The sequence below is a fragment of the Lottia gigantea genome, assembly GCF_000327385.1.
Source record: "Lottia gigantea unplaced genomic scaffold LOTGIsca_11, whole genome shotgun sequence".
Lineage (NCBI taxonomy): Eukaryota > Metazoa > Mollusca > Gastropoda > Lottiidae > Lottia > Lottia gigantea.
The window spans coordinates 2,527,026-2,538,794 of NW_008707001.1; the positions used below are offsets into that span (position 1 = coordinate 2,527,026).

The 11,769-nt window shown below is 36.4% G+C and overlaps 2 protein-coding genes across 2 annotated transcripts; both read right to left on the bottom strand.

Moving 5' to 3' along the window:
* Positions 1-3,134: 3,134 nt before the first annotated feature.
* LOTGIDRAFT_230223 (hypothetical protein) lies at positions 3,135-7,380 on the bottom strand. Its single transcript, XM_009047157.1, has 8 exons — positions 7,032-7,380; positions 6,445-6,475; positions 6,087-6,206; positions 5,686-5,799; positions 4,974-5,036; positions 4,305-4,424; positions 3,703-3,831; positions 3,135-3,486 (listed from the first exon to the last, which is right to left on the bottom strand). The coding sequence occupies exons 1-8, from the start codon at positions 7,164-7,166 to the stop codon at positions 3,461-3,463; spliced, it is 738 nt and encodes a 245-aa protein (XP_009045405.1). The 5' UTR covers positions 7,167-7,380; the 3' UTR covers positions 3,135-3,460.
* Positions 7,381-8,882: 1,502 nt separating this feature from the next.
* On the bottom strand, positions 8,883-10,901 carry LOTGIDRAFT_230224 (hypothetical protein; the record flags this gene model as incomplete). Its single annotated transcript, XM_009047158.1, has 3 exons — positions 8,883-9,945; positions 10,355-10,570; positions 10,833-10,901. Coding segments are annotated over 3 exons (473 nt in total), but the record flags the coding sequence as incomplete, so codon positions are not given.
* Positions 10,902-11,769: the final 868 nt, after the last annotated feature.

Here is an 11,769-nt window from a genome sequence, read left to right on the forward strand (position 1 = left end):
ACTCGGATACTTGTTTTGTTAGTGACTTTGTAAATATTTTCTTCTTAGAGCAGCGTATATCCTAGTGCCATGACATCATTGTTTATTATATTGTCTAACATCTCATTATTGTATACTTGTACATCAAAGCATCGCGCCATTGTATACTTGTATATCAAAGCATGGCGCCATTGTATACTTGTATATCAAAGCATGGCGCCATTGTATACTTGTATATCAAAGCATCGCGCCATTGTATACTTGTACATCAAAGCATCGCGCCATTGTATACTTGTATATCAAAGCATCGCGCCATTGTATACTTGTATATCAAAGCATCGCGCCATTGTATACTTGTATATCAAAGCATCGCGCCATTGTATACTTGTATATCAAAGCATCGCGCCATTGTATACTTGTATATCAAAGCATCGCGCCATTGTATACTGTATATTGAATTGTCTCTGAATTGTTTATTTCTAGTGCTTGTATATCATAGCGCCTACTTCTCTCACCGACTGTAATATATTTAAGCATCGCGCCGATTGATCTTGAAGTGTCTCACCATTGTACATGTAAATTCTAGCGTCTAGAATCGCGCACCTGTATATTGAACTGCATGCAATTGCTTATTCTAGCTCCTAGCATTTCACCATTATATATATGAATTGTCTAGTTATTGTATAATGTAAATCTCTAGCATTTCATTATACATTGAAGCGTCTCGCCCTTGTAGTCTTCTTGTCCGCGTAGATTCGTCTTTGCTATAGCATTGGTAGAAATAGACCAGGTACGCTGTGGGGTGAAGGATGACACTAGAAGAATCCACATCATGTTAAGACCAGTACCATGTGTATTGGCTCCATGCTTTCTACTGTATAATATTAATCCATCACCGGACAGAGTATCTTGTCTATTCAGACCTTATCTGTATAGGCCTAGAGATCCCTGCTTCACAATAACTTAACTTTTAGAGAATACAGTTATCTGATTGGATGAGGTCAATTTCGGTGACCAATCAGATGAACATAAAGTACCTGTATCTAAAATCTGAAGTTAGAGTTACATTCTGTGGAAATATTTGTGAAAAGAAGAGAATCACCCCTAGGTTTAAAAATGAACTCTTCTTGGCATGTACAGCTCTGTATCATAATCATTTATATTATGCATGTGTGGAAGAGTTCACTTAAAGGTCAAGGGGTGTCAAAGTTAACATGAAATTTATCAATGACAAAATCTGTTTCAAGTTTAAGTACAATTATTATTATTATTATGGGCAACTAAACATGACTATAGTATGTAAATAGTTCCATATATTTATAATGTATTGTTGAATAATGGCTGTAAGTGCTGATATTGTATATAGTTTATGTATTCACTTCATTCTAACAATGTCCTTTAAAAACAAACCAAAATTCGGTGGCGAAGGTTTAGAATTCTATTGCCAAGGGGTCATCTTTTTTTTTTAATGTTAACACCAGTGACCCTTAATATGTACTCTATCAAAACAAAAATCGGTGGTGAAAAGTGCTGAGTTCTATTGCCCGATTTTAAAAGTAAGTAGTTTTGTCTACTCCAATGTTTACATGAAATCGACTATTTGAATAAAAATAAATACTAAAGGTATTCCTTAAAACCAAGATCTGATTATGATATTAAAGAGACAGTTAACAATGTACTATGAAGTTGATCTACGCAGAAAGATGTTCATTTCATCGGTAACTTTTGGTAGACTACATTGAAAATTTTATATAATTCTTTATATATTGCCATCTTGTAAATATTCCTTCCTCATTGTGTTTAAGCTCTTCGTATTTTAACTAAGAAAATATTTTCTAAAACATAAAACTGTGATATTTCACTTGTTTATCATCTTCACCACTTCTGATATTTTTTATATATTCATGATTTGTAGAGCTAATGTTCTTGAGATTTAGGGGAAACATCACTTAAAGTAATGTATAGTCCAACAAAGATATTTTCACCTCCTGGTTGGATGCTGAACACAAATAGTCAAAGTCCATTTGATTTGTAGGTAGAAACTAGCGTAGTGAAACTGAAAGTCGAGTTGCTATTTTTTACACTACCTAAAATTTCAATGGACTGCTGTTAGTGTTGTTGTTCATGTTTGAATCTGACCCGGATGTGAACAAATCTATGCCAGACTTCAACAGTACTGTTCAGTGAATTTGTCGCAAACTCAGTTTTTCCTCTGAAGTTCTGGAACTCATTTTTAAATCATTCCAAATCATAAGTTTCAATATTTTTCACAATTTGACCGCCTCTGAACTACAAGTTATTGGTCAATTTTTGAAAAGAGAAATGCTGGATTGGAAAGGATGCTACATGTGAACTCTGGATTCTTTTTCAGAATTTAGCGAAACTGAAGCACGATTAAAATTCCGGTGCCTCAAGGACTATATTGGATAATTCACGAATTGGGGCAGAATAAGGGTGTAATGGAAATACCGAATCTGTGCCCCGTGCGCCAACAACTTCTTTTCAAAAATTGATCCATAACTATCTTGATATATATACAGTGATATTGTTTGATCTAACTTAGTTCTAATTTATTTATTTATATTGTCCGTCCACTGTGTTATGTTTGTTATATTTTTATCTATTTATTTAAATATGATATGTCTCAAGATATTTAGGCAAGATTGTGCCAAAGATAAATTAAAAATGAAACCTTATTTCATATAACAACTACATTCAATTTTGTATTAAGCAGGTAGTTATAGGCCACTTACTGAAAGTACTGAACGTTCTGAATTTATTGTTAAAAAATCTGAATATCTGTGCCGGTTTTTCCTCCATACTTCGGTACTTCTTCTCGTATTTCATCCAGTTTTTCCTCCATACTTTGGTATTACATCTTGGTATTTCCGCCGGTATTTGCCGGTATTTTCTCGATGTTTAGAAAGTTTATATTTTTGTTATGTTATATATTTATTAGTTATATCGTCACCCAAAATAAACTCATCAAAAAGTATCAAGTTGTGTTTCTTAGTTAGGGAGATAAAAAACCTCCTCAGCGCATCTTTTACGGAAATCTGGATTAACTTTCCAAATTTGGCGTATATTTTTTCATCAAGCCCAACTGGAGCAGACGTAAACTCCATGTTATTAAATTTCCCAAAGAATAATCTACAATAGGTGCTAAAGAAAGTTTATTGATCAAAATTATGATATTGGTGAATAGAAAAATACATTTTTGTTAGTTTAGATACAAAAAGATAGAAAAAAGAAAAGAGAGAGTTTATTTCATCGCTATAAGATATCATCAAGATTAAGAATAATTTGACAGATTCCCCACATTTGGAAAATAAACTCGTCTGAAGATACAAATCTAGTATTATCTTTGAAAATATACACGTGTAGAATAGAGCAATACAGAGTTGAGGGGTGTACTGGCATATTATTATCATTCCGTCTAGAGTTCTCATTCATTCCGTCATCAATATAGGCCTCTTGTTTTTTACTGGCCACTCTTAGCTTTATACACTGAAAAAACAAACAACAACAAATTATACAAAGTTTTATAAAGACAAAGATATTATATATATATATACAGTTAGATTTCGATTCTGTTAGGGAAGATAGCAATTCTTTGAAAATTTATTTCCGAAATGAGGTTTTTCTGTCTTGAATCCAGATCATCGTCGTGTGATTTCTAACAAGAAAGTAAGTGTGGCTCTACATATATTTTAGATAACTTACTTTCAGCCACTCGTTCTCCCATCTGTTTAGCTGCCACACCAAACTGTTGTCCATCTAGCTGGAACCTGTACAGATACTTTATAGTCTGACCTAACATACCTAGAGCTCTATCAACACTCAATTTATCATCTAGAATAATTAAACATTTCAGAATTAATATCCCTGGAGACCATTTATAAAGGATAAATGATAATAAGTTTGATTTTTCTCAGGTAAGATTCTTTAGAAGCGAAAGTCATGTCCCCTTCACCAGCATTGGTACATTCAGTAGACATTTGGCTCCCACCAACGCCAGTAGACAACAAAGAGATGTCGCTTCTTACTGCAATGAGCACATTAGTTTGTGGAGCTTTCTTTAAAAATTCCCTTCTAGATCGACCGAGATAAAGACTAAGTTTTCCCTAACGTTCCGAAATATTTCTATACACTAACAGTTCAAGCTACAGCTACCCCCATTGTAACGTTAGAAATTAGAAATACAATAGGTCTTAATTTCTAACTTACTATACAGAGATCACATAATGTGAGCATTGATTAAGGCAAGCCTTTTACAAACCACCCTTTCAGAAAAAAAAGAAATAAGGTAGGCTTAAATTACAAACCGTCCATGCAGATGTTATCAAAGGATCTAGAAATATCTTTAAATTCTCCAGTGAAACAATCCAGATCTGATACCATAGCATCGATTACTTTTACTTCTGATAGCGAATCTTTCAGAGGATCTACAAACATCGATATAAACTTACTATTGTATTATTGACACAAAACACAGGCAGAGATATAGGTAGTCCGAAACATCTGCCTCTATTCCAGCCTCTGGTGGATATTTTGACAGTTGTAAGCCGGAACTGACATCTGTCCAAATAGCTATCAGAGGCTGAAATAGAGACAGATGTTTCCGTTTAAGATATTGGTTGAGCAAACTATTTCGAACATCCAGGATGATGTAATTCAAGTACAGTAGAAACTGTAGAAAGAGACCACTCAAGGGAATAAACCAAAACGGTCTCTTAAGGGAGGTTGTCTATTAGAAGAGTATTGGGCCTGAATCAACAGAAAACTGTAGTAATAACTACCATAAACACGTTTAAATATTTGATAATAGTTGTACTGTTGAATCTAAATGGTAAAAATATACATTCAAGCGACTTTTCCCTGTACTACCCACTGCTGATTTATTTTGTAATTACTTCATCCAAATGCCTTTTAGTGCATGCCGATTTTTCTAAATTTCTTTTAAAATCGCTTTTTTACACTTTTACTTTACTCACCATAATTCCTAGATAAACGTTGAACGGAAGAACATCGAGATGATGATTTAAATCCAGGGTTCACTGTGAATGAAATACAAATATACAATAAAAATAGAGATATATTACAACTGAACATAAATTTACTTATGAGCACTATCTGAAACGACAGAGTCGCGGTGGCTCAATGAGTTAGACGCTTGCTCGCTAACCCGAAGGTCCCGGATTCAATCCCGGCATAGGTCGAGAAAATACCTTCGAATTTTTCAACCCTTTCAGTGATGCAGGTAAGAGGGGCTGACATGGAAAAAGCGTCTAGTCGTTCGGATGGGACAATTAACCGAAGCCCCGTGTGCTACAGGCTGTCGGCAGGTGGAAATCGAAAAAGAGCAGGCTAATGCCGCTGTCCTGGCAAAATTCCCCTCATCGCACCCTGCGTTGCCCGTCTTCATTAGCCCACATGGTGCAGAAAAGTAGGGCGTAAAACTCCATTCGTTTCATTTCATTTTGGAACGTGACTGTATTCACTTTTGTAGTACAGGGTCATGTAAGCACCTCACATTTGTTTCATTTGCGGAGTGGATTGGGAGGGAGCACTTGGAAGTTTAGGGTGGAGGATTGTCTTTCACCCAGCTGAAAATGTCCAAAGTAAAAGTTGTACAGTAGTGGATTCCTCCAAAAGAAGTTTATGATAAGAAGCATCGGGAATATGATAAAATTCGGACACACTTACCCTTACTGTTGAAAAATCGTTCAGCAAGTTGTAAAATATCGTCTAATACAGTGTTATACAAGTCCTCGCCTCCACTTAAAATTTCCTCAAACTTCACAGCAACCGACTCCCAATCTACGAGAAAATGAATGGAATGGAATGAATGGAATAAATCTGATTTGAGTAATAGAAACAGGAACACCATGCAGTGTACACTGAGGGTTTTATTTTGTCAGGACAGAGGCATGTAACTGTTTTTCACTGTGGGTAGAACACTATGCCTCAGATTCAGAAACATGTTCCCCCAGAAGATGGTCACTGTTGTACTGTTGGTTATAGGAACACTAGACATCACCTAACTCTGAGTTATATTCTAGAGTGTGGCCCACGCTCATGCTACAATGTACGATAACAGTCCCTACCTTGGGTTCTTGTCAAAGTGTTTAAAATCATTGGTGTCAATGCATTAACTTTGTCTGTAAATTTCTTTGATTCATCGCCCCATTTCTCTACACTTTCTCGAAATTCTTGAGCAGATACACCTGAAATAAAGGGCATGAACAGAAATGGCGTTTAACGTCACAGATTCGTGCGACTCGAATTGGTCAGTTGTTAGAATTTTTTCGGGGGGAGGGGGGTCTGTGTAGCTACGGGCTTGCTTTAACCAATTACAGCGTGTCATGTAGGACTCGTTTCTTACACGAATTTCTTGAATTGTATTCGCCCCTTATCTTTAAGTCGGGAGGTTGTATTGAAAACATATAAAAAAAGGAAACTTACTTTCAATTTGTTCATCAACAACTGGAGGCGACTGAAATAAAATTGTTGTTCTCTTAAATTCAGAGATGATGTTTCATAATGACACATAATAGGTATACATGGATTTGTAACGTAATCCAAAATTTCCTTTTTGGTATATTTATTACCAAGGGTGTCGCCAACCTCCCGAGACTTGGGGTGCAAAAAGGGGGCAGACTGACTCTATGGGGGATGGGGGCACCTGTCGAGGCTGAATTCAAAATGCGGCAACTCTGTGGAGAAGATATAGTAGCAAGCTTCTCATAGTGCGTCTGAGAGGGTTCTCGAAAAATTGAATTGATTTGGTGTATTCTTACACGTATTATGGGGCGAAAACGTATATAATTCGTTTTTTGTTTGTACAAAAAAATTAGATCTTGATCTTCAAGTCGAAAGAATTTGTTGTACACTTCATGGCTTTCGGATCTAGGCAGGGATGTTCACCCTTCAGAAACACCTGTGGCCACTCTGCATTTGTAAATTAATAATCGGTTCGGGACGATGTATCAAACAAATTGACAAAAAAAAAAAAGACGACGATGACGCAGATGAGAAAAATTTTTACTTACTGATGCAGCTTGATTATTGATGGTTTCAGCTCTCTTCTCTAATGTAGAGAGAACTCTGAGTAATCGTTCCTTCATGGCCTGATTGTCTGCCGAACTTAATACAAACACAGCAACCAAGAGTAATAGACACCTCATCTTGGATTGCTTGAGAGATCCCAACTGTATCGTCAACAGAATCTTCAAAACTCGGTATGCACCTCGAACACTGTACGTCTTGTAAGGATTGGTGTCCTCTTGCTTCTATTCAATGATTCCAGACGCCGATAAGGAGCAATTCTTGTTGGGTTCTTTGCACAGAAAGTCCAGCCTTTAGAGGCCACGAAGGATAGTGTTTAGTTTTTAGGCACGGTGACAACTCTCTAGAAAGGGCTGGGATAAGACTTTATATACTGATTCCAAGGTCAAATATTACACTGGGGTGATCATTAAAGTGTTTGTTTGAACAGCTAATCGTTATCTGACCAGATCATTCCTTAATTACCCTAATCTAATCCCCGATTATCGGTTGATCGGGATTAATATAGAACTGATATGAAATGAAGTATTTTATATTCTACTTTTGTGCTTTTAATCGGACTAATGAAGACGGGGGAACAAACGCTATGAAGGGTCAACACCATTAGACATTCAACATGATGTGTACAATGAATTTTAATTTAGTAGGACAGTGGCATTTATATCAGTGTACCCGTTCTTTATTTCCAACTGTCGAGGGACCTACGCCTGTATCACATAGGTCCTTAGCTCTCCCTTTCCGTATGGCTAGACTACGGTTTCTGCAGATTCTTTCTTTTTTCCAGGTTCTGTTACATAGTTTATCGAGATGAAAAATTGTATGACATATGTTCCTAAGCCTGCATAGTAGAATTTTATTCAAATAGAAAGTCTAGCTCACTGTTCCGCGGCTGAATGGTCCAATTTCGTACATACGAGTTGCGAAAGTCTTCCTTGGAAAGTTCTTCTTAATTTGTTTTGTATCGGGGAAGGGGGGATTTAAACAACTAATAGACAGAGATATAATATTTAATGTATAAGTTCAATCACCATATTACACCCAATCAAATCACAATTCAAAAATCAACGACTTCATAGTAATGTCGTGTGAGTCAATCTACAATCTACAATCTACAATTTACATAATCTTCAACAATTATGGTTAAAAATAATTTCGTCAGTATGAAAAAGATTTCAAAGAAAAATGTGGAAATTTTAAACGTTAGTCTAATTATAATTTGTCGCCCTTTCTATAAGATAATTAAGGAAATGATGATGATTGCATGTCATTGACACAGAAGAGATATCGATTAATAAGGTAATACAAAGAGAATCAACACGTTATACAATTTACATTATAAAAATAATTCAAAACTCCAACTCATTATATCATATATGTTTTTTGCTAGATCGAGACAGGGTTTTACTAGCCAATGGCAGTTCTTTGCCAATATGTGGGAGTACACCGTGTCAGTTCTTTGCCAGTCTGTGTCAGTTCTTTGCCAGTCTTTTGCCAGTCTGTGTCAGTTCTTTGCCAGTCTGTGTCAGTACTCTGTCAGTCTGTGTCAGTACTCTGTCAGTCTGTGTCAGTACTCTGCCAATCTGAGTCAGTACTCTGACAGCCTGTGTCAGTACTCTGCCAATCTGTGTCAGTACTCTGCCAGCCTGTGTCAGTACTCTGCCAATCTGTGTTAGTACTCTGCCAATCTGTGTCAGTACATTCCTAGTCCTTTGCAGTTTTCAGTGTAAGCATATAGTAACATATTAGATCCAATCTGCAATTGCAAACTTTTATCTTCAAAACAAAGGGAGATAATCTTATTTATAAAGTTTGTACAGAATACTATTACCTAATATTTAACAAGACTTAAATCTAATAAAATTAATCACAGATGCTAATAACACAAATATGAAAAAATCATCAAGACAGAATTTCCCATCTAATTTGCAGGCCTTTTTTAATATATATTGCATTTTGTTAGTCCGGGTAAATACTTTTCTTTTCCGAGCATGTACATTTCTCTACCAGTTCAGATTTTTGCTGAGTCAGTACTTTGCATGCATCTGTCATAACACTACTAGCACGAGGTAGAACTCTACTAACCCATATCAATCATTTGCTAGCCCAAGTCAGTACTTAAATTTTCCGAAACAGAAATTTACTAGTCCATGGCGGTACATTGTTACACAAAGTAAGTGCTTTATTAATGCGATACATATATATATATTTTGCCAGTCAAATTCATTAATTTTCTTACGAGCCAGTACTTCTTTAGCCCTACAGATGAAAATTAATAGCACAAACTAGTAATTTGCTAGTACAGTGAAACTGCTTTACAAGCCACACTCTGTACTTGCAGCCTGAGTCGGTAATTTGCTAGTCCGTATCAGTACTTTATCGTTACTTTGTTTATTCGAGACAGTAATTAGATAGCTAATGACAGTAATCTTGCTTGTACTAAATCAGCACTTAACTAGCCTGAGGCAGTACTTTACTATCCCGAGATAGTACTTTGTTAACCGAAAGTCAGTAATTTACTAGCCCGAGACAGTACTTTGCTAGCCCAAATTCAGTACTTTACTAGCCTCAAGTCAGTACTTTACTAGACCTAGTTAGAACTTTGCTAGTCTGAGGCAAATCTTTGCCAACACACAAGTACTTTACTTACTTGAAGCAGTACTTCACTAGCCCATTCTAAGGAGCTCATTCACTCGATCATACACAGGGAAACTTATTGAACACATGTCCTTTTCAACAATGTTTCATCATCTTGCTTACACTTATTGTCGAAAATCGCAATTTCATTGGGATCGATCATTAGTCTGTGTCGCTCGTCATCATCATCAACTGTGGGACTAGTATGGATCCGTTTAGAATCATCGATCAATTGACATCCTTGCTCTTCCAGTGGAAGTTTTGCTGAAATTAGTAAAAAAGAAATCATTTCATTTATGAAAGAAGCAAAGGGATTGCTTCCTCAAAATCTAATAATTTGACTGGCCATTTAAATCAACAACATAACTTTCTAAAGTTGGTTAGTTACAAGAACCTCTCTTTCGAGGATGTTTTTAACAAGTCCAAGATAATTCAGAGTTACCTCCCGTTACGTCAAAGGGGTTCAGAGCGAAGTTGTATTAGCGTTCTGTAAGAGATTCGGCTTCCGTGAAACCAGGCTCGTAGCTAATGGGGCAAGGGGCCTCTCTCTCTCTCGTAGACAAATCAGCCCCACCCCCTGAAAAATTTAGATAACTTGATTGATTTGTTGAGCCCCCTCAAAATGTCGAGAGACACCGAACGTTAGAGGTTTGAATAAGGTGTATAAACTTACGTTTCTCCAAAATCGGTGAATCATCCATTTGGATTTCAAAGCTATCATTTGGTATGAAGAAATCCTTACTAGACATTGATGACGATGTTGGTGTTTGAGGTTTGGCGAAGCAGTATTTCTTTGTTACAAACAAATATACAACAATAATAGCTCCAGTAAGTACAAACACCAATATAATAGAAACTACAGTATTCAAGTAGGTATTGTCACCAGAAACTGAAAAAAAACAACCCAAATTATAATTGATAATTGATTATAGCTTAGTATTGTTTTCAGGATGGACCGTAGCGCAGTCGGTTGAAACGTTGGAAACTGTTCCTGACGTCATTTGTTGATTACGTATAATAGGCTCATGGTAGTCTTGAGATTAAACTCAGACTGACAGAGTCTGTGGACCTTTCTTCATTATTCCATTCCACCCACATGTAAATGGGTACCGATAATCATCGAACAAAATCTATACGATATCTAAACTCACCTGGATTCTGCGATTTGGTAGGAATATTAGGCTGTTCTGTTGTGGTGACCATTTCTGTAGTTGCCATTTCTAGTAGAAAAAAGTTGAGATAATCAAATAACTTTGTAATCGAAGAGAACTAGGACAACTCCTAGTGGCACCATCCCAAACAAAAATAAGCTGCACAATACTATCAGGACCCCCAGCTCCAGGAGGCTAACTCCGTCACTAACAACTCCCTATGGCCAAACATCCTGTCATTTTCAACTGCCATTCACATCAAGAGTAAATTCAAATGTTCGATCAGTTTAGTTTATCTCGATGATTTTTGCTCTCATTCAGTCTTAAATTATCTGAAACAAAATCCATTGAAACTAAAACAGAAGTCTGATGCTGAAGACCTACTGGACAAATCAAGAAAGCCTCTTGTTGTTGCGGAAAGCACATAATTATCTTTTTATGTGGTTGTCATACAATAAACTCAACAATTGTGTATTAATTTGTGCTATAAAAACACTACAAACGTTTCAAAATCAAAAGTAAGGAGTAAGCCAGGAGAATGAACTGGCACAATTTCCCTCATTGCACAATGAATAGCATAGCCTGTTTCCATTAGCATGCGCAGCTAAAAAAAATGGGACTGGATGATGGAGGTCGATAAGCCGAAAGCGAGGCTGGTCGTGTAAAAATAGAAAGGGGATTTCCAAAATGTATATTATTTTAAATAAGTGGTACACGTGACCATTGCGCTTTAATATTTGTATGCATACATTATAATAGAGGTTTGCTGTCGTAGCCCTTGTCTGCGTGCTAACATATTTCATAAGAGATCAATAGTGTGCAGTTTTCATTCTATTATGCTCAAACCGGGTATGCCCTTTCGTACATAAAAATGGGTCGAATCAATAGCGATATACGGACAAACTAATTAATTAAATCATAAGGCGGATGGGCTGAG